The 24,022-nt window shown below is 40.5% G+C and overlaps 1 protein-coding gene and 1 long non-coding RNA gene across 3 annotated transcripts in view; one reads left to right on the top strand and one right to left on the bottom strand.

Moving 5' to 3' along the window:
- The window catches only part of RIN2 (Ras and Rab interactor 2), a 91,787-nt gene that overhangs the window by 28,631 nt on the left and 39,134 nt on the right, over positions 1 to 24,022 (bottom strand). The window contains exons 4-8 of one of the 2 annotated variants that reach the window (XM_061587784.1): positions 19,384 to 19,576; positions 18,207 to 18,318; positions 14,961 to 15,033; positions 10,774 to 10,865; positions 6,984 to 8,114 (exon numbers count right to left, since the gene is read on the bottom strand). In XM_061587784.1, the coding sequence (XP_061443768.1) occupies positions 6,984 to 8,114; positions 10,774 to 10,865; positions 14,961 to 15,033; positions 18,207 to 18,318; positions 19,384 to 19,576 (1,601 nt within the window). The remainder of the gene's footprint in view (positions 1 to 6,983; positions 8,115 to 10,773; positions 10,866 to 14,960; positions 15,034 to 18,206; positions 18,319 to 19,383; positions 19,577 to 24,022) is intronic. The other variant, XM_061587791.1, reaches the window with a different exon arrangement.
- On the top strand, positions 7,439 to 22,158 carry LOC133365605 (uncharacterized). Its single transcript, XR_009758258.1, has 4 exons — positions 7,439 to 7,529; positions 16,784 to 16,899; positions 19,361 to 19,452; positions 21,995 to 22,158. It is a non-coding gene; the product is annotated as an uncharacterized LOC133365605 (long non-coding RNA).

Raw genomic sequence — 24,022 nt, 5'->3', positions numbered from 1 at the left:
ACTCTTCTCCCCAACATCTAGTCTGCTATGTGGAAGGAATTAAATTTTAAATGGATGATTCAATCATGTGAGTCAAGGCTTAGAAACAGACTACAAAGAACTGTGTGTGTGACACCAAAATGTTTCTGTATGCTTTGGTGATGTTCATTTCTGATAGTAGCCCCTCGTGGTGCATCAGATACCTCTGCAAGGGCTCCCTACTCTTTACAATGAGCTTGGGGGGCATCATAAGGAGCTGTGATGGAAATATTGTGGTACATGGAAAGTTCATCCAAGCTGTTTTAAAGCTTTACCATTCTTTTTGACAAAATCTGTTTTCAGGAGCAAAGTCTGTAGAATCAAAGAGCTGAACAACTGTAATAGAACAAAGGTCTCTGGATGATAAATGATTGAGGAAGGACTGTAACTCAGTGGTAGAGCATCTGTCTTGCATGCAGACGGTCCCAGGTTCAATCCCCAGCGTCTCCAGTCAAGGCTAGGAGAGACTTCCCACCTGAAATCCTGGAGAGCCACTACAGTTAGTGTAGACAATACTGAGCTAAGATGGCAGCTTCCTATGTTCCTACATTCCTATTAGAGTTGCTGTTTGACAAACAAACTGCCAACATGCCCTTACTTGGCAAAGAAGAAAGTAGAGCTACAATTAAAAAGTTCACCCTTCATTGGCAAGGAACGCAACATGGCCAAAATCATTAGCTTTATCTGCAGACCTCCAGCATCAGGATTAAATGGCTAGTTGAATGAGAGCATGTACTCATATTAGCTCCCTATGTAGTTTCATTCCAGACTGAAAGCTGGCTTGCACTGATTCTTTCATTCCTGCCATATATGTGTAATACGTATGGAAGCAGTGCAAGCTGGTGGGATGTGTTGGAATGGAGGAGTGAGACGGGCATTAGTCCCATAGCCACACCCTTTCAAAACAGATGGACAGATGTGCCCAAAGACACCTTACTGGTATTACGCAAAAATGTCTGACTCTCCAGAAGTCTACAACATTCCAACATTGTCTGAGGTATAAAGCCTTTTGTAGCATAGGGGCTCAGCATATGAGTAGAGATGTCTCTCATTCAAATCTCAGTTTAGCCACGAGGTCCTTAGACATGGTACCATCTTTTATTTAGTCCCCCCCCTCGCACTCCCATATCCGCAAATATGGGTATAAAAACAACTAGCATTCAAACAGTACTTCTAGAGCAGGCATGAAGAAGCTCTGGACCTCCAGGTGATAAACACCTATCATCCCTGACTTCATTGGCCTGATGGAAGTTGAAGTCCAACATCTAAAGGGCCACAGGTCTCCCATCCCTGTTCCAGAATGCTCAGAATGCTACACATGCATGACTTCAGTAAGCTCATCACACCTTCCTTACAGGGATTTTGTAAGGCTAAGAATTCCACCCCCACAATATAGCATAAGAATGTGGGGGACACCCAAATAAATGTATTGATCAGTAAAGACCAAATGAAAATGCTTCTTTTCATAGTGCATAAATAACTTAAGAAATTTGCTGCTCCACAATGTGGCAATGGCAACTGCTTGCTTATGTAGCATCATCATCATCATCAACATCATCACTACTACTACTACTACTACTGTAGTAGTAGTAGTAGTAGTATTTTATTTATTTACTTATTTATTTAATTTATTATGCCGCCCAACAAGATCAGCCACACAGGGCCTTCTCTCAATCCCACCACCAACAGTAGCTAGGTTGGTGGGGACTAGAGAGAGGGCTTTTTCAGTGGCGGCCCCCACTCTCTGGAATTCCCTCCCGTTCAATCTTCGGCATGCCCCTTCCCTGGATACTTTCCGCAGAGCCTTAAAAACTTGGCTGTTTGGACAGGCCTTTGGGACCGCCGGAGTGGGCTAATTTACATACTGAATGCCTGTTGTTATCTACTGCATATGTTGTTATTTTGTTATTGCTGAGTATATCATATTTTATTGTATTTACTGTATTTATTGTATTTTATTGGAATTTAATATGTACGTCGACTAGAGTGGCTTCGGCCAGATAGGCTACCTAAAAAATTAAATTTACATTTACATTTACATTAGTCATCCATCTGGGAGGTTGTCCAACCACTCTGGGTGACATACAGCCAAGAATATATAATTACAGTAAACAGTAACATAAAAACATTAACAGATTAAAATCACAACTGATCTCTACAGAACCAACAGAAACTAACCCATCTCAAAAGCCTGTTTAAACAGCCAAGTCTTCAACGCCCGGCGAAAACTCAACAGAGAGGGGGCCTAGTAGTAGTACTACCACAGCCCTGGGCTCCTGCTGGGAGGAAGGACGGGATATAAAATAAATAAATAGTAGTAAATTTATAACCCACCCTTCCTCCCAGAAGGAACCCAGTGTGGCAAACAGGCAATAATACATTAAAAGATCTATAAAACATCTTAAAAACAAAACATCTTTAAAAACACCTTAAAAATAATTCCAACACAGATGCAGACTGGGATGAGGTCTCTACTTAAAAGGCTTGTTGAAAGAGGAAGGTCTTCAGCAGGTGCCAAAAAGACAACAGAGATGGTGCCTAACATTTAAGGGGAAGGAATTCCATGGGTGCAACAACACTAAAGGCCCAGTTCCTATACTGTGCAGAATGGACCTCCTGATAAGATAGTATCTGCAAGAGGCCCTCACTTGCAGAGCGCAGCAATTGACTGGGTCTATTAGGCTGATGGGAGGCTGATCCATCAAGGGATATTTCCCATGATACTTCCCAAGTTGAAGGCAGTATGCTTACAGCAACTCTGTTAGAAGTAAATGCAGGAGGGGCCTGCTGCTTTCATATTCTCTTGGTGGGCTTCCAGGGAACATCTGGCTGGCCCCTACTTAGAGTTACCAGGTCTCCAGTTTTCAGCCAGAGTCTCTGGTTTTTTGGGGGGCCCTCTGGCTCTCCGGCTAGCACCCCTTAATCTCCAGACTCTCGGCTTCAATTAAAAAAAAAATTAAGTTTCTAGGTGGTCTGGTTCCCGAGATATACACCAAAACATCAGCCCCCCCATGACTGTTTAATCTATTTAACTGATACGACGCCGAAGTTGGTTCCTAGTTCCTTATTTGCTTGAAAGTTCAAAACACTAAAAAAGAAGAGTTGACAACTACAGCAACTTCAAACCAAACTTAACATGTCTCTGAACCCTAAAATATATGTTGGGGTACCCTGTATGATATATCACTGTGATCGGGGGACTCTCTCCGTCAAGGATAACAATACATTTATGCAATCAAAATCATCAGGCTTCTGATATTATCATAAATACATAATGTCATAAAATCATAAAAAATAAGTAACTGGGGGTACCCACCCCAAACTCTGCTCTGGGACAGGACAAATCATATACCCCAGGAAAGGGGAGGGTGTCCTCTATGAGATGCCACTGCGTCCCACCTGGCCCAGAGTTTCTGCTGGGCGCAGGGCACGGAGGAAGACATCTATGCAAAATCAAAATGGACAAAAACACGTAGAGAAAAATAAGTAACTGGGGGTGCCCAGCCCAAAATCTGCTCTGGGCCAGGACAAATCATATACCCCAGTAAAGGAGAGGGTGTCCTCTATGAGATGCCACGCGTCCTGCCTGGCCCAGAGCTTCTGCTGGGCACAGGGCACGGAGCAGGACATCTATGCAAAATCAAAGCAGACCAAAACACATAGAAAAAATAAGTAACTGGGGGTACCCACCCCGAAATCTGCTCTGGGACAGCACAAATCATATACCCCAGGAAAGGGGAGGGTGTCCTCTACGAGATGCCACTGCGTCCACCTGGCCCAGAGCTTCTGCTGGGCGCAGGGCATAGAAGAGAGCATCTATACAAAATCAAAGCAGAAAAAGACATACAGGAAAAATAAGTAATTGGGGGTGCCCACCCCAAAATCTGCTCTGGGCCAGGACAAATCATACATCCCATGAAAGGGGAGGGTGTCCTCTATGAGATGCCACTGCGTCCCGCCTGGCCCAGAGCTTCTGCTGGGAGCAGGGGAAGGATGAGGTAATGTATGCAGACAGAAAGGGTAGAGAATCTTCTTTTACTCAGAAGTAAGTCCTGTTGAGTTCTATGGGGGCTTAGTCCCTTAGTATGTGTGTTTAGAATTGCAGCCTTCAGGGGCATCCATCTTTACTTCTGAATGCTCCCATCTAACATCTCTACAACACTAGGCTCCTTTCTTCCTACAACGGCCTTCTGGTGACTGGCCTGGCCTGAAGGCACTTAAACCTTTCTTGCCGAAAGCAAGTAGGCTAGATTAAATGTTCCCTACCTAGGCTCCATCTTTTAGCTAAGATGTCTAGCTTAATTTCCAGTCAGATTTTTTTTTAATTGTACGCTCCAAGCAACTGTGATTGATGCTTAATGTATCATGTTTAATGACATCACTCGGGCCCGCCCTGTGACATCACTTGGGCCCGCCCCTAAAATCTCAGGTTTTGGGATGCTTCTGACCTGGCAACCCTACCCCTACTAGAAATGGGATACTGGATTAGAGATACTGAACACCACACTAAAAAACAGCCTATACAAAAGTCTTATTATTATTATTAGGTCCCTCATTCTTTGTACAAACATTAAAATAACAAGCCTCTACTTAGAATATTTCAAGTTGGCCTCATCCTAAAAGCTTTTCCTACATTGTCAGGGAATAAGTAGCTTGGTGTTATTTGAAGCAAACCTAGTACTGAAGGCATCATAATACCAGAAGCAAAGCCAGAACGCATTAAAAAATGAACCACCACAGCTCAACCTGTAAAGAATTGCATGCAACTATTTCTCTAACTTTAAGTTTTGTTGTTGTTGTTTCGTGCCATAGAGAGAGACTGAAATGGTGAAATAAAGATGTGGAGTAAATTGATTAAGCTGGCCTTTGTTCTATTGTCTGTGAGAATGACTCAAACTATATGCCACATAGCTCTGTGCTTAAATCAGCAATATCTGATGAGTTTGCTCTGTTGTGGTTACTTGCAAATCTCAAGACTGGTGAAGGCAGCAAAAATTGTCCAAAAACTGCCTCTCTGCATAATGAGAGATTGCTCATGGGCTATCAATTGCTCTACTAAACTCACCCAAGCTAAAACAGAATTCTCCGCATACATAGTCATTAGCGTTTGAAAAAGTTATCATTTTAGCAATCCATGAAAGCCAGCAGAGTTTAAACCATACCCTTGCAGCAAGAGGGAAAATCCAAACAAACCAAAAGAAAAAAATTGACGTTTCTTTGTGAAATGTAAAAAGAGCATGCTGCTGGAACGCAGGGATAACAGTTTTGGAGTATTGCAAAATTTTCAACACGCAGTATAGTATTTTTCATATAAAGCCATTAAACTATCATGAATTTAGGGAGAAAAAAGTTAATCACAGGAAGTTATTTCGCTGGCAATGTATTCCCTTAACACTGGATCAACAATGAGTCATACATATGGAAATAGCTACTCGATTCAGGGCATGCCAAACTTTCAGTACAAAACACTTCACTACTTTCCCTGGGAATGGTTATCAGTCAGTGTTGCATACAAATTCCTGTGCTGGACACCCAACAAAATATGAGAACACAGAGTCAATGGGGAGGCAAGCAGTTTGATGAAATGAGCTCACATGGAAAGTATTTTGCCTGAGGAAAGTTTGTCAGGAAAATAGCTTTCAAGGTAGTTTCTTAAAAAACTGATGCCACTTAAACACATGAAGAGGGGCAGAAACAGTGTCTTAAGGACCTGATTTGCATTTTCACATCTCTCTCTCTCCATAGGCCCATAAAATGCTTATATATGCAACACAGGGCAAACGAGATCTGAAGGAACTCTCTTCTCTCTTTCATAAAAGTCTTAGCATTAATTTAAGAAACTCCCCAAAGTTTAAGCTCAGAATCTGGAGCTCCAGGTGTCCCACCAGGTGATATCTGGTAGGGAGCAAGTGAGGAGAGAGAGACTTTTCAGGGGTGGCACCACATTTGTGGAACATTGTTCTTCCACAAGTAAGAGAGGCACCAACCCTTTTCTCATTCAGGAGACAAAGTTAAAACCATTAAATGTTTTTGTGCATCAACAGGTTTGTTTAAAAAATATGTATTGCTTAGATTATCATCTACTTCTGCTTTATAAGTTTTTCTAGAAGATCTTAATTATTTATTATTCTGCAGTTTTATTGTTGGTTTTTGTATCCTGTTTTAATTTTTCAAAAATAGAAATGCAGCTTATAAATGATTTAATTAAATAGCAAAATATATTACTGCCCAATGTTGCTATCCTGCAGTCCAAAATCAACATAAGATACTATACAGAAAACAGAAAATGATTAAATATCTATATTTATAAGATGTGTAGTTTTAGTAATATATTAAAATATAGCTGCCACCAACCATACTTATGTATGCTTACTCAGAAATAAGTCCCACCTGATATAATACTGTAATCTCAAATTAAGTGTGCATGCAGCACAGTCCTATGAAAGCATGCTGCACAATCCTATATTTACTTGGAAGTAAATCCTACTGTGTTCAGTAGGATTTGCTTCCGGGATAGCGTGCACAGAACTGCAGCCTTAATCCTTTAAAATACTCTGTCACTTTCAAGAATATTGTACTTCTTTCTGAAAAGGAATGCTGCATAACTGCAGTAATCTCTTGCACTCTTCTTGCCTTTCACATTGCCTCCCCCACAACGTAGACTGTAAATCTCTTGGGGCAGGGACCTGTCTTTTGCTTATGCTACTTTGTAAGACACCATTAAGATGCTGATAGTGTTATACTGAAGAAAGCATGTGTTCCGTACTAACTTTCTCCTGTAGGTTTTGTTTCGGTTTATTTTGCTTTGAAGTATACAGCATTTTAACTAGGAGAAACAGCTACTACTTTGACTAGTAACAGAAGATCTGGACCTTTCAAACAGGCATGGAAACTGCAACTACAAGGATAGCATGTTTTCACCTTTGAAAGGAGAGGCAAGGCACGCAGGCCACACACTTGCTTACCTATTTGGTCTTCTGGAATCAGAGACTCAATAGGAGGATCCAGTTCAGAGCTCTGAGACAAGTAGCTCTTAACTTGGGTCATAAACTGCCGAATAGTCTGAAGCATGTCTGTGCTAGAAACATGGCACTCCTTGTTCTCCTGTAGGAAGCTTACATAGTCCTGAACCAGGCATCCAAAATAGGTGCGCTTATCTCGAGACATTTCTGCTATTTTCTTGACCATTCTCTTCTCTGGGGTCATGAAGGAACTGAAAACTCCACTCACTTTCCGCAGTTGGGATTTAACAATTTTGGGGAGCACAAATGAACTGGTCCTTTTCTTCTTGGGCTTTAAGGGTGGTGCCATGCTCTCCTGGTCACTTTCACCCTCATACTCTTCCAGGCTGCTGTTAGTATCCCCATCATAAGGAAAGAGTGGCATACTCCGATCAAAATCGAGCGAGTCAGAGGAGGAAGTGGAAAGGCTCATGTCGCTTAGTCTCTGTCTGCCTCCATTCCACTGCACTTGTGACTCAGAGAGTGCAGCTGAGCTCTTTTGGCTCTCTGGTAAGTTTTGCTGAGGCGGGGCTCCACCTGGAATGTGAGCAGTTTCTGAACCATGCGTTGAGTTATGGCTCGGTCTAATTACTGCTGAGCTCTTTGCACTGCTGTCTGCTTCTAAAGAGAGTGCCTTCTTCTTCAGGCGAGGAGGTGGGATAGGAGTTGGCCTCTTTTGCAGCAAATCCAAGTCCCAGTGTTTGTTGTGGTCGGCAGTTTCTGGCAGACTTGCCTGGTTTATATTGCTGGACAGCTGAGGGCTTGCAAGGAGGCTATGAATAGAAGGTGGGGGTGGCCGAGGTGGGGGGGAACGAGATCTCTCTGGGCCATTCACATCTTGAGTTCTTGGGGATTGCCTTTTCAAATTTCCACTGACATCCTGGCTATGCACTTTCAAGAAGAGGGGATTAATAAAACACAAGGCTCCATTGGTCTGGCTGCACTCCAGCTCTGAAGGCGTTCTGGTTCTTATAGAATGAACTCCATTTATAAGGCAGAGCTGCTGGGAGCTTTTGTAAACGCTATCTGAAGGCAGAGGCTTCTGGAGAGCTGAAGGATTTTGCAGCCTGTTGTTAGCTGGAGAACTCCAAAAACCTGAAAGTAATTATTTGGTTAGTGTAAGAATGCAAATATTATGCAGCTAGTGCCCAGAACACTCTGCTTAACAACATTTGCACTCATACAAAGAGTTCTTTAACTTTCTTTAAAGGGCCTACCCAAGGCACTTTCAGCACTGAGGTGGAAAATTTAAATGGCACCCTTTCCCACCCCTCTGCAACATACACAGAGAGTACAGAGGACCTGCAAGCCTCACTTCATTTCAGCAGAGCTTTCTCAAAATAACCTTCTGCTGGACAAGGCCCCATTGATCAGACACGTCTGTTTCCCACTTTGGCCCAAATATGCTACCAAAGGTCACCACCTGACTTTGCCTCATGGAAGATTGCCTGTGTTTCCAAAAAGTACAGTATTAAGGGAGAAGGAGCTACTGATGGAGGTATGCATCACTCCTAGAAACCCCCTCGCCCATAATGCAACATAACAGGTTTGAAAGATGCAGGCAATCTCTGTTTATACTAATGAGGGTGGCAAGTGCTAAAAAGGCAGTCTTCTAAACTGACTCCTCTGGGATTTTTTAAAGTAGCTTTTTCTTATTTTACTAAGTCTTAAGTCTCAGTGATTTAAATACAGGATAAAAGCCTGTTTTTTAGGTAAATACAGACACTGGCACACTGCAAGCTCAGACCACTGAGTTACTCTGCATATTTCTATAACAATTCAGAAACATAGACTCTGAACAGGATAGTTCTATTTAGTTCCAATGGCTAATAGCCAGTGACATATCTACCCTCCATCTAAGCTAGTGGCCACCACCACATAAATGCCATAATTTATGTATTGTGTGACTAACCCCATTTTTCTCTGACTTGAATCTAGGACCAATCAGTGTCATTGGGTACTACCAAAATTTAGTGTGTTATGAGGGAAGGAGAAAAAAGTATCTTATTTATTTTATCCACACCATGAGTGATTTTATATAACTTTCATTGCCCATACTGCATATAGAAGTTTATATATAACTTGTGTGCATGCTTCTACATATCACAAATTTTCCTGTATATCATGCAGTCATCTAGACTTCACCCTGTATGTACTTATAGAATCATATTTACTCCTATTTAGGGGTATGATCTGTTCTGGATATTTATAATTGGACTCTTGTAAGTTGAAGGGAAGGGTTTCATCTCAATTTTCCACCAAAGAACTAATTCCATTTTTCACCTAAGAACAGAGATAAGAAAGTTCCCCTTATTCAGCCACTGACTATGACCAAGTCTCCCCATCAATCATCAGTGGAACATCTTTTTTCATGCTTAAATATTGTTCATATCCTAGAAAGATAAATTTAGACACAATCACTTTGCATCTGTGGCATGACCTCCCAGACCTCAGCTTTGCATTCTTTCAGATGTCAAGTAAAACCCCATCTTTATCACCAGGCTTTTAGTGGCTGATGAGTTAAGTAATTTCTACAGTGTTTTTAATTATGGTATTTATGTAATTTATGAGAATTCTTTTAAAGTATTCTTTATTATGTTTTTATATTACCTTATCTTTTTGTAAACTACCCTGTGACCATTTTTGGTGTGGGGTGGTATAGAAATCTGTAAACAAAACAAATAAACATTCTGCTCTCATAATCTTATCCCTCCTAGTTTCCCAGTTCCTCCTGTCTTTTTTTAAAATCTTCCTCCCGTCTTTTTTGTAACATTCTACTTTCCAAAGGAGTTTTCCATCCCCAGCTGTAGTGTTTGTTTAATAACTCAAAAAGAATGAAACACAAACATATGTATGTGGAAGTGGCTCTTATAGATACCAGAGTTTTTTCTTAAGGAAGCCTTCCATGATCATTTTGATTCATGAAACTGCTGTCTGTCTGTCTGTCCGTCCGTCCCCTCCAAGAATCAGTGTGGTAAAATGGATAGAATGTAGAATCTGGACTGCAGCAATCTGAGTTGATAGCTCTGCTCAGGCACAAAGCTCATCTGGTGATCTTCGGCCAGTCACTATATATTACAGCCTAATCTACCCCACTGGGTTTTTTGGATGGGGGAGGGGAATAAAATAACCCCTCATCTCCCTGGAGGAAAGACAGATACCATATGTGAAACAAAATAGTGATGTGCTGAAGCTCAGAATGTCAGTCAAGGACTGTGGGGTTGGCCAAGGGAAGACAAATTTGTTACTTCCTCATTGGCTGCATGTTGGCTTGAGCCTTTGAGCTCCAGTTATAGGCAAGAAAGAACAGCATGGCAGTCTGTAAGTCTAAGGTTAGGGATTAAATCTGGAGGATTCTGAGCAAACCCCAGCCCCGTGAGGGATGGTCACCAGACTTCCAACCAACCAAGGTGACAAACCTCTGGAGAAATTGTATCAGTGGCCACAGCACATTGGCAGATCCCTGTGAGTTGAGTTGCTGGCCCACCACTCCCAACCTGCTTCTCAAAGTAGCTCCTACTCTGGAAAATTAATTGTGACAAGGTTTCTAGGATATGCATACCAGTTTTAGAGCACTGTCTAAGCCCCTTCATGGCTATCCCTGGTTACAATGCAATGCAATACTCTGCGGTCTTCATGCTGACTAAATGCAACAGTCTTGAAGATTGTGCTAAAAAAATCTACTTTAGTTTTTGATCATTCTCTGCTGAGGTGGAACAAAATTTACTTAGGCCAAATCAACAGACATACTTACTCAGTCCCAGCTGAGCCACCTTTTCAAGTTCAGCCTCTGTCGTTGCTGTTGCAATAGCATGAGGCAACCTCAAGGTGAATGGCAAGACATCCCTGGTTTGGAAATAAATAATTACGTTGTTAGATTGCTTTGCGCTTTCATGTCTCTCTAGCAATACGTGCAATGATTCCAGATAAGTACATTTCTTTTAGAAGACTGCTGCCACTTCCTCTTATTTCAGCGCTAACTTCTCTATTGGATAGCCTAGATTGGAGGACTCTTTTACAACTGAGGCTTTTCTGCATGCCACATTAAATCATAGTTAACTATGGTTTAATGTGAACAAGCAGTGTGCTGGTGCACGCTGGTGAAACTGTGAGCACTTTCCTCTTGTGCTGCCATGAAACAAGCCATGCATTGGCTTCTTGTGTCATCCAAACATGGGTTCTCCGAAACAAACTATGAGCGAAGCCAAGATTTGTTCTTGGTTTATTGCCAAACCCGAATTCGGGCAACATGACTAGCCAGATTATGGCTTGTTTCCTGGTAGCACAGCAGCAGGAGCGGGAGCAGAGTGAAGCACCCATGGTTTCAGCAGCATACACCAGCACACTGTTTGTTCACATTAAACAGTAGTTTATTCTAACTACATATTAATGTGATGTGCAAACCAGGTCAATTAAACTTGCCTTCAAAGCAGATTTTAAGGAGGACCTTAAAGCTCATTTAAAGTTGGGTCATGCCTACATATACATTTGAGCAAATCAAAACCTGGAATACAGCAAAGTTTCATGAGAAGCTCATCAGATCACTGAATGGCACATTCACTTGCACCCAACCAACAAGCTCAGTTGCATATACTTTGCATGCAGAAGGTGTCACATTCAATCCCCATCTCCAGTTAAATGATCTCAGGTATCAAGGCTCTTACTAAGATCTGGAAGTGCCGCTACCAGACAAATCAGACAATACTGGACTAGCTAGACCAATGGTCTGGCTCAGGCATTACATGTTTTGGCCAGTATGTGTTGAACAGCAGCCTACACATTGGGCAGGTTTCACAACTGGGAAACTTGCCCAGCAATGGCAATCCTAAGCAACCATGGAAAACCACATTTTGTACTATTTTCCCTTGATTGAGAATTTGGAAGTGCTTTTTTCTTGCACAACATATGACACAGCCCTCTAGTGAGACACCAGTTTGACAGTTAGTTACTGCTATCATAGCCAAGAAAGGCCAGCACCCTTAGTGCAAGTACATAGAATAAATAAAACTTGACTTCAGGGTCACATCTCTGGATGTAGTTCCACTTATTTATTGTATTTGTCTCTCACTCTTCAGTCAACCACATGGCTTTGTCCCATTTTATTCTTACAAAAGGTTTAAGCTCTGTGAAGAAATGCTATCTATGTGTGTGTTTGTGTTTAAAGAAATGTTGTATGACCTCTGTGACTGCCATGAGACCTTGTTTTGGTACATTGTAGGTAGCCTGCTTGGCAGTGGTTGCTTGGTGACATGTTCTGAGAGGAGAGAGCACATGGTCACTTTAAGATTTTAGTAGATGGGGCCTGATCAGGTAAATTCTTTCTGACTGGCTGGAAGTTCCTGTCAGTCAAGGATTAGCAGTTGGTGCTGGTTGGAGTAGAGAGTTAAAATGAGTTGGTGAGAATAGCCGAGGTCTATATATTATTACCCAGGGTGTCGCTAATAGTGTTCTGGTAAAGATTAGAAGGGAGCTGGTGATTGAGATGGTCTGAGAGGCCATATTGCCAGAGGGAAGTGACACAAGCAGGAATATAACACTGGCTAAACTGTTTTAAATGGTTTTAATCCCTACAATATCTCCTCTGATTCCCTTGGCATACCACCCTATGTTTTTCAATAAAAATTGCACATATGATATTAAGGGTGTGCTAAGGGATTATATCATCTCTGTGATTTTTATCAGAAGGGAATGCCCACTGGAGAAGATAAGTTAAAAAATCAACTGCAGGAAAGCCCATTCCCATGGTTATTATGGGAACAAATCAATTTTTTTGAATAATTCAGAAATAAAAGAACCTGCAACACACAGATTTACCAGATATGAGAAATTAATATTAGCATATTCAGAGGATGCAAAGGGCCTGACATCTAATATATATAAAATCTTGGTTGATTACATAGGAGGAGATACATCAGAATTAAAACTGTGGTGGGAAAGGGAACTTGGAATTGAAATAGATAGGGAAGAGTGGGTAGCACAATGGAATAAGCCACCACACCAAACAATCACAGCTAAACACATAGAATTGTCTCTGGAAATCATATCAGTAGTATCTGACACCTAGAAAAATAGCGTTTATGAATCCAGGAACGTCTTCAATATGTTGGAGGAAGTGTCAAAGAATTGGTACGTATGTGGTGGGAGTGCCAAAAAAGATTTTGGGTATCTGTGCTAAAGGAGATTGAACAGATAACCCAACAAAAAATTACATCTACACCATAATTAGCAATACTGAATTTATTTCTGAATGAAGATCTTGATATTAAAAATGTTGGTTTTTTGTTAGCAGCAGCAAGGATAACTATTGTATGATTTTGGAAAGATCTTAAAGGAGCAAATATAGATTCTTGGTATAAAACAAGATTCTTGGGATATAGCTCTACCTGAAAAACTAACAGATAATTTAAAGAGAGCAAGAGGACAAAGTAAAGGGAAGGGACTAATTTCACTTCAGAATGGTATGATTTTATCAATTATATAAATCTACAGGATATAAGGATCCCCCTGCCAATGGCATACACATAGATATGGCACTGTTATTAAATGGTCCAATAAATGAAAGGATAGGAATGATATTCAAGAATCCTGCAGGAAAGAAAAAGGGAACAATATTAATGTATGAGTTATAATTGTGTTAATAATTCACTATGATAATCAAAATGTAATCTTTACAAGCAATATGATTATGATCTACATAGTGTAGTACTTTGGGTTTATGCTGTTGATTATGTTTATTTTGTTTATTTTGAAAATAAGAAAAAAGTGACAACACTGACTAAACCATCCACAGCCAGGAATGAAACCAGAGGAGACTTGGGGGCACAGAGGCAGATTGGCCTCAGTACTGGACTAGGTTGTGGGAGTAATTGGCTGGAGTGGAGGTTCAGGAAGACTGGCCTGAAGGCTGGTGACAGCAACAGTGTCTCTGGAGTCTTTAGAACACGTCAGCAAGCACTTTTAAAGTCCAAAATAAGTAACCGTATTCCCTTTTTTAAATAATATTCCTTTAATAAACTTACAAACACAGTTTAAGATATATACTATATTTCAGCGGTTGTGTCATCTCATGCCTAAAGCTTTCCATACATGCTACTAGGAGGGTTTAAAGAGGTATTCTGTGTGAACTGATGGCAGAGAAAAGGAAACCTGTTCCTATGTGAAGTGAAGCTGAGGAACCAGGGGAATCCCTGAGAGGCTGAAAGATGATTGGCCCATGGCTACCCAATTAATATCATGATTGAGCAGGTGATTTGAACCCATGTCTCCTTAGTCCAATTCAATATACTTATCCACCAACATTAGCTCCCTAGGAAGGAAACGCATGATGATGATTGCTGCATGATAAAGATTGTGATTTTCATTTAGGGAAGGGAGGGTCTGCAGCAGGCTTTTGTCCAAGAAGACACTGGTGAGAAGGCGAGACATGAAAGTGAAGCCAATTCACTTATACTTAATCACCGGGGGGGGGGGGGAGGAGTGTATTTATATGCTCCATATTTTCAGAATTTTCTCAGCTTTCTACTTAGTAGTTATTAAAAAGCTAAATGGGATTTTTGTGTGTGCACACAAGTGATTGTAATAATAATAATTATGTATAAAGTGCAAAGCATAAAATAAACACGATCTTGCTAGAATTATTTAAAATTGAATAGATATAACACAAAAGATATAGTGGAAAAGAAGAAAATAGGTAAATTCAGCATTCAATACATTCATTTCAAAAATGACTGGGTAGAATTACCTATGATGGGGTCTGTTTTGGGAAGAAAAAAGACAGAGTGGCAGGCAAACCAAGATCAGCTGTTTTCCCCACCCCACCCCCACATCTGCTGGCTGCTCAGTAGAACATCCAAAGACGTTCAAAGTTGTATCTTCTGAGAAAAATGTTTAAGGGCAGCCAGAAGCTCAATTTAAGGCTAGGCTAAGAAAATTCACCGTTACCTGCTAATACAGTAGAAAGCTATGAGCCTGAATAAATCAGCAAAACTTATTCCAGAGCCTTCCAAGGAAAATGCTGCAAAGTAGAAGAAAACAAGCTCAATTGCTCAATACATATTCTGGGAAATGTTGTTAAGCATACTTTCTGTGTAGTAACGAATCTGCAGCTCACAAGTTATTATTTGTAATAAAAAACACACGTGCAGCTGGCCATCTGAAATGTTTCAGGCAAAATTCTGCAGCAAAAGTCTTGGATATTTTTATTTTTAAAAATTTCAGTCTAACTAGTTAGTTAAATGGGCCACAAAGCTTGCACTGCACAACAGGCCAACAGCAGCTGACACATTTTGCATCTGCAGCTCAGCATATCTTAGCAAAGTCTATTTATTTTGCTGAAATTACTTTCCCTTTAATTCACAGATCCCACAAATCCATTCAGAGTCGCAAACATGCATCAACATTACTTTTATACAAATTAGGCTGCTATTGTCTAATAATAGTTCTCCAGGAGTCCAATAACTTGACTATCCTCACATCAGCTGAATAAATTCTTATTAATAAATCTTAAATACATATGCACAGATCATAGCCAAACTACCATTATCTGTACATCCACCACTGCAACCATTATATTTAGGGATATGGAAAGCCTCTCCCTTTATTCCTGCAGACTTTTCCACTTCTGTACCCCCCTTACTCTGTGGTTTTAGTAGATATCCACATAAACTTTAAATATCCACCTAACCTTTGTAGTGCCTTGGAAGTCCTCGCTTTCATAATCTATAGGTTTAAATTGGAAGCATAACTGAATGTGCATCTAAAAGCAGATGCGACCTATTATTTTTAAAGGGGTGTGCATTCAAATGTGCATTTCCCCACTCTTGCTAGCTTGCGTAAGAATTTTGTGCATCTAGTTACTGAAACTCTTGTTCAGCTTACAAGGGACAAATGTTCACTTTACTATTTTATAGACTGATGACTTGTGACACCAGCCATCCCTAAATAATAGGCTATTTTAAGCCTTCCATTCTTTGTGGCAAGACTGCTCATATACAATAAGCCACATTAACGGTTGTCAAGCTGTTCTAAACTAAAGTTACACTTTTCCTAAAGGATCAAGTTCACAATTTAGCAGTGCTTCTAGATAACAGTGCTGTCACCTTTTTTGGATAGAGATAGGCTAACTTCAGTTATCCATATCCTGGTAATTCTAGATTGCACTACTGTAATGCATTGTATGTGGGGCTGTTTTTGAAAATAGTTCAGAAACTGCAAAGCTGTACAAAATACAGCTGTAAGACTACAAACTGCTACTGGGCTTGGGAAATATATTGCAAATCTTGAAACTGCTCCACTGGCTCTCACTCCATTTCCCATCCCAATTCAAAGTAATAGGGTAGACCTTTAAAGCTCTTCACAACTTGGAGCTAGGATACCTGTTGGATTGCCTATCTCCATACGATCCTATCTGTGCACAGAGGTCATCTTTAAAAGCCTTCCTTCCACAGATATGATGGGTGGCAACTAGAAAAAGGGCCTTTTTAGTTGTGGCATCCCAATTATGGACTGTTCTCCCAAGGGAGGCTTGCTTGATCTCTGATGTCTTTCCAGTGCCAAGTGAAGATCTGTCATTTTCTCTGGTATGTTAAAATATGAGCTTTATTTTAATTCTGCTTTTATCTGTTGTCTGATGTTATTGTGTTGCTGTTTTATTATATGTATTGATCCTTGTGGTTGCTGTATTTTATATTTAATTGTAAACTAAACAGGAAATGATTGGATGGATGGTATTAATGTCAAAAATAAATCTGTTGTTTAATTTTCAGTCCATCCACCTCCTCTGCAAATGACTATGGAGACGGGCTTATTGATCAGGGGCAAGTCACAGTTACGAACATGGCCTAAATGATATGCCCTAAACGTCAGTCTCAATGACATGAAGGTAAATGGTTAATTTTCATTTAACCTCATCAGAAGGAAAATGTAGCTCCAGTTTTAGTCATGTTCTAGCTACTGTGACACAGGCTCCAGAATGCCCTTAACAGAGATTTAATTTAGAAAACTAGACAGAACCTCTGAATGAACGCCAAGTAAGTTCTAAATCAGGGATAGTGAACTTGTAGTCCAACAACATCTAGCAGGCCACAGGATCCTCACTCCTGTTCCAAATTCAGTGAAGGCCCTTTATCATTCAGTTTTTCAATGACGCAGGGACAGCTATGATTTTTACCTTAAGAAATCAGCAAAATATTTGTCTTCAGAAATCCAGAGCATTCCTATCACCGGAGCAGAAAGTATGTTTTTAGAGCAGGAGTTCCCAAACTGTGGTAGGTGGACCACCAGTGGTCCATGAGCTTCATTCAGGTGGTCCACAACGTGTCTGTGGATTTGTGGTTGAAACAGGAACCACATCCATCTCATCGAATAATCATATTGTATTTTATTGCTTCTTTTATTTCTTATATTGTATTTTATTGTATTACAATTTGAATTCTATGGAATAACAATTGCTACAACAGGCAGAAAATCATTAAGTGGATTGTATTTTATTGCTTCTTTTATTTCTTATATTGTATTTTATTGTATTACAATTTGAATTCTATGGAATAACAATTGCTACAACAGGCAGAAAATCATTAAGTGGATTGTATTTTATTGCTTCTTTTATTTCTTATATTGTATTTTATTGTATTACAATTTGAATTCTATGGAATAACAATTGCTACAACAGGCAGAAAATCATTAAGTGGCCCACCAAAATCTGCAGCAATTTTCAAATGGTCGGTGAGGAAAAAAGCTTGGGAACCACTGTTCTAGAGGAAGTATTTGAATAATAATTTTAAGAATGCATGTTCCAAAACTTAAGATGCATCACTTTTCCAAAAACATTCCCCAATAATGCAGGCATGAAACCTTGTACAAAGATCTTAGAGAACTATTCTTCTTCCCCCTCCTACTTCTAAAACTCTTAAAAGCCCAAGAAATGTTTCTATGAGTGCAAAGTAACAGCATCACAAATGTGCAGATGCTAAGAATTAAACAGGTGAGCCTAAGAGAGGAAGTAATCTGGCAACCTGGACTATAAATAAGCACTTTAATTTAAGGCGATTCAGTCTTATTACCTTTAGTGGGTGTCACTTTGTCACTGTCTCAGCTAATTTCATTGGAAATTGCAATCAATCAACTATCTATTCATGATAGTAAAGCCAAGGAAAGAAGATTCAATTTTTTTTAAAAAAACCTACTTACTGTATGTACTCTCTTTTATTGCAAATTCTTTGAGGCACAATCCAAAATCATTTGGCACACGTAGTGATAAAACTTTCTTCTGCATTCTTGTGGATTTCCTTACAAGGAAGGTCTATTAAAATAAAAAATTACAAAAAAGCAAGGCCTTAATACACTTCTTATTAACATTCTAGTTCTCTGTTTTGGCTGGCCTTCCATATAAATATTCATTAAAAAATTCCAACAGAGAGGCTAATAACTTAGGAGACTCACACACACAGTAGAGTCTAACATTTCATTAGTTAACCTATCCAGTGTTGGGATTGCCCATTCTGTTAATAATGCACAGCACTGCCCAACTACAAGGTCTAGTTTCAACTTCCACCCACTCAGATTTCTGAGGTAGATACATATATTAAAATAAAACAAAGGGTTTTATAAATGGCTGTACCCTTAAGCCAGTGTTAGTTACTGCTCCATATTAATACAGAGTTTGGCCCTCTTTGCTTATTCCTCCTCCCAATGTATGTAAGCCACTTCCCAAGCAGCTATGGGACAGTGGGTTGGTTATAGTAATTACCCTCAGCTGGGGTTCAAGGTTCAAATGTGACCTCTCCCATGCTGAGAACCAGAATTGGCTGCTTCCTCTTTCCAGGAGGGCCCATAACTCAATGGCAGAGCATATACACTGCCTATAGAAATTCCAATCCTTATCATCTCCAGCAAAAATGGTCTTCGACTAAGGATAATGAAAACCCCTTCACTGGTTGAGTTGTTGTCAGTCACAGCAGATGGTACTGGGCTAGTCATGGTATAAGGCAGATTTGTAATGTGTATGAATACCACAACCGGATGGGCAAGGAGTTCCTATGATGCTGGGTAGTGAAGGGGGAAGAAGAGGAGGAGGGACTAAGTCTGGGTTAATTTCACCATTTCTGAAAGTGAACCCATTCTGGATATTCGCAGTCTCAGCTATGGTCTGAAGGCACATGAAGCCACCACCTTGCTGAAGCTAAGCAGGTCTATGTCTGGTCAGTGCCTGAATGGGAAACTGCCTAAGAACCACATGTGTGCTGCCTTGGGTTCTATGATGAAAGAAAGGTAGGGTATAACTGTAATAAAGAAAATGAAAGAAAGAAGAGGTGCATCAAAAAAGCATTTTTCTTGTTTTTAAGGCCAAATGAAAGATGTTTCTTACTCCGGGAGGCTGGAACTGCAAAACTTCCACTGCTTCAGTATCATTCAAGCCAAGCTGTAACCAGATAGGGTGCGTATGAAGAAGTTTATCTAGTATGCTGAGCTTATTGGGGAGGCTGTCATATCCAGAATCTCGTATGATGTTTTTTAAATCTTTCTGATCCGGACACACATCACCCATGTCTTTCTCTAGGCTATAAACAACATAAGAAAAAAAATTAAAGCCTAAATTTAGATCCCTCAAGAAGAAATCAGTACCTTCAGCAAATATCATGCTAAAAAACAAGTAACACTTTCAGGCCCAGTCAATCTGAATATTTAAGGCTGTGTTTCAGGTATAACGGGAACATAACAGTTCTTAGTTCTAAAGTCAGATGACCAGGCAGCGCCACCAGCAGTGTGCGATAGTGCCATACAGTACATGGCAATTGCCACTTTGAGTTGTTTGTGAGCTTTGCTAGGGCATGTAGTTGGCCATTCTTGGAAACACCGTGTAAAGCTAGATTAATTTTTTGGCAACTCTTGTGTCATCATGTGCATGCATGCACACACATGCATTTTTATTGTTCCACTCCTTCCATGTGGTAAGTGGTTGCTTACAAAAGTCTATACCACAATAAACAGTCTCTTGACAAGCCACAGCAAACATTGTCCCTCTTTTGCAATATACTACTGGATGGAATAAGGCCAGGTATTGTAAGGGTGAAAGGATAGGATTTTATTTATTTATTTGCCTTCTATCTGCTTCTCAAATAATCCCTATCCAACATCTACAGAACCCTCACCTAATGCTGAGGTGCAACTATCTCTGAGTTTGGAGCAGAGTTTGGAATTTGTTTGTATACAAATTCTTGAACCCTGCACAGAAATGTAGCTACACCTGAGACAGAGGAACTGTTTAAAAAGGAATGTAGGAACTGACAGCAATATCGACTTGCTTCTACTCGGCATGGCCTTTCCCTTTACAAGTATGTCCACTTGCACGGCAGCAGTTTTGGGGGCACTGAACAGGTTATACAGTGACACAAACAGGCAAGGTTAGGAAACACCGTAAGTTAGGTTAAAACTATCAGGTAGTTAAGCAGTGGCAACTGAGCTAGTGCTGTGCAATGCAATCTGTGAGTAGGGCCCCCCCAATTCAAATTTCAGCTCAGTCACACACTATTTGTGTGGCCTTCAGATTCCTGTTATTCTAATCCAAGCCCATCGGCAGCATGGAGATAATTACACTTGTCTACTTTACAAGGTTGTTAAGATGTCTGAGTTAATATACGTGAAGGTCTATGAACACTCTGCACTATATAATGATTATGCTAGTATGAAAAAGGATAGAGTATCTGGCACATTTTCAAGAACTTGGCCATTCATATTAAAAGCTGCTATCTTGCTAGATGTTCATTTTAAAAAGAAATGTAAAAACTAAGTAATGTACAATTACATGCTCACTCTTTGCAGCTTTCAATACAAGGATTTTGCTTTTCCTTCTGAGGAACACAAGATATGATGCATCCATTCCATACTTTAAAGAAAAACTGACAATGCTGAACTATAATTGCACTGCTATGAAGTTCCCATTTTCTTCCCTCAATCATAAGTCTTTAAACATGCAGCATATGACAGTATTTTTGGAATGTATGGCTGCAGTTGCTTTACTGAACAGCATCCTGCAACTCACATCAGAGGCAGCTATTACAGAACTGATCTAGTGATGCAAAAAATTAGACTATGGAACAAGATGCCTGTAAGCTTAAGAAGCAAATTGACAAGCTTCCTTGAGATCACAAGCTAACGGCACTTAACTCTCTAATGTATCTTCCAATTCCATCAGTCACAATGGAGTCATTAAGTGACTTCACAATGAAGGACTGTATAGTGCTGCACCAGTAACAAGAACAGAGTACTTAGAACAGTAAGACACATTCTGGGTGACTTACCATGGGAGAGGCACACAAATACCTCAGTTACACAGTAGATCTGTGCTTCAGTGCAGGAAGGCATTTACATTCCAGCAAAAGTAAAGCTATTTTGTAATAAGAAAAATATTAGGGGCAAACTCCTAGCATCATCAGTCCATCCACTGCTCATATTGCACCACTCCTTCCAACAGAATCATGATTCGTAACTCCCAGAGTTGTCAGTCGAAGAGGAGGCAGTACCAAGGCTCTTCTGGCCCATTCCTGTTCTTCCTGTTTTGTTTCAAGAGGCAACAAAGCTGTACTTCCTCTCAGAGCTGATTTAATCATTACTACTAAAGAGTGAGAGTTGCTTCCACACAGTTGGGACCCATACCACACCAGCACACAGGAGGCACAGACGCATAATATGGTTACTTCTGCTGGTATGAGAAGTAACCATATCTCCTGTGCTCAAGTCTCATGCTAGATATAGGTGTTACCAGCAGGACCCAGTCATTTGCCACCCTGGGTTCCTGCTGGGAGGAAGGGCAGGATATAAATCACATAATAAGTAAATAAATAAATGTGGCAGCGACTGCCACAATGTGGTGAATGTGTATGAAAGGACTCCTAATGAGCACACAATCGCCAAGCGTTCTCTCCTCTCTCCGTGGCTGTTAAATAGGAAAATGAGCTGTCAAATTTGTACCATAACAGGGAGTGGAATGAGCCCAAAGAGAAGCCAACAAGAATTTCTGGTCATATTTCTGGTCAAGGCCGGCTACTGATTCAAGAGCCATTGATTTAAGAAGTAGTGGTATCTGAAGAAGCATTGAAACAGTTTTTACAATCCAGAATAGCTGTCAAGTGTTACTGTTTTTGGCATCTGCAGCATATTTTACTGTCTGTGATTTGTCCTGTATTTCACTGTCATTTTGATGATTTGTCACATTTGCTTGCATTGTATCACAGTTACATGCTCCATTGCCTCTTGTCTTCTTTGCCCATTCATTCATATACTGATAGTGACTTCTCCCCCTTTTTCATATTCCTGGTCAGGCCACAGGGAAGAATCCAAGATTAGGAAGTAATTGTTGGAAGCCAAGGGATGAATTCAACAGAGCTGGCAAAAAATGTCTGCCCCAATTACTTTACTCTCTTCCTGTCTCAAGTTGTTAAGAAGCTAAAGTGAGCAAGTAAAATGTTATTTATATAGCACTTTTCACCTCCAAACAGTATATAACAATTGAAATGCATAATAAAGCACAGTGTCATCAATTAAATCAAGTCAAAATTCAATCACAGCAACAAAATAAAATGCTGGCATCTCAAACGTAGCAGAACAAAACACCAGGGATTGAAATAATTAAATTGTCAGAAAAGGATTGATGGAAAGAACTGTTTTCACTATCCACCAAAAAGAAGAAGAAAATCCCTCTCTCTTAGTGGAGTTCCATAGCCGAGAAGCTCCTGTAGACAGAGAAGGATTGGTATGGAGAACTCCCCAACCTGACAATGGTGGCAAGAGGACCAGTGCCACCCTGAAGATTTTAACTAGTACACAGAATCAGAGAGGGGTAAAGTGGTCCTTTACTTACCCTGGGCCGAAACTATTTAGGGCTTTAAAAGTCAGAACCAGCAGTTTGAACTGAGCCTGGAAACAAATCAGGAGCTAGTTCACCTCCAAAGGAACAGGAGTTACTTATTTCAAGTAACTGGCCCCTAACATCATCACTCTGGCAGCAGCATTCTTCACCAACTGTAGTTTCTAAACTGTCTTCACAGGCAGCCCCATGTACAGCACACTATAACAGTCATGTGACACAAGCATACTTGATAATGGCCAGATCTGCTTTCTCCAAGAAGAAAGTTGGGGCACCAATCTAAATGTGCAAATGCACTCCTAGCCATGGCCACCATCTTGACATACTAAGGCAAGGTACAAACTGCACACCTCACCCTTCAGAAGGAGTGCTATCCCTTCCAGAACAAAAGGAATGTCCAAGCTCAGATTACATTTCCCACTAATCAACACCACATCTACCTTGTCTGGATTAAGTTTCAGTTTGTTAGCCAACTTCTAGTCCTTTACAGCTTCTCTATACAGTGATCAAGGGTTTCTACTGCCTGTGTGAAATTGGATGGAAAGGATAAGCAGAGCTGGGTGTCATCTGCATATTAATGACACTGTACTTCAAATATACGGGCGACCTCTCCTAGTGGTTTCATGTCGATGTTGGACAACAACAAAGTATAGAATAGAAACTCCCCAGCACCACCTGCAGAAATCTAGCCTCTAGGTAGAATCATAGAATAGTAGAGTTGGAAGGGGCCTATAAGGCCATCGAGTCTAACTGCCTGCTCAATGCAAGAATCCAAATCAAAGCATTCCCGACAGATGGCTGTCCAGCTGCCTCTGGAATGCCTCCAGCGTCGGAGAGCCCACTACCTCTCTAGGTAATTGATTCCATTGTCGTATGGCTCTAACAGTTAGGAAGTTTTTCCTGATGTCCAGTTGAAATCTGGCTTCCTGCAACTTGAGTCCATTATTCCGTGTCCTGCACTCTAGGACGATCGAGAAGAGATCCCGGCCCTCCTCTATGTGGCAACCTTTCATGTACTTGAAAAGTGCTATCATATCTCCCCTCAGTCTTCTCTTCTCCAGGCTAAACATGCCCAGTTCTTTCAGTCTCTCCTCATAGGGCTTTGTTTCCAGTCCCCTGATCAACTTTGTTGCCCTCCTCT

Source organism: Rhineura floridana, chromosome 1, assembly GCF_030035675.1.
Source record: "Rhineura floridana isolate rRhiFlo1 chromosome 1, rRhiFlo1.hap2, whole genome shotgun sequence".
Lineage (NCBI taxonomy): Eukaryota > Metazoa > Chordata > Lepidosauria > Squamata > Rhineuridae > Rhineura > Rhineura floridana.
Note: the sequence above shows the minus strand (reverse complement) of the source record. Positions and strands in the feature narration are given on the sequence as shown.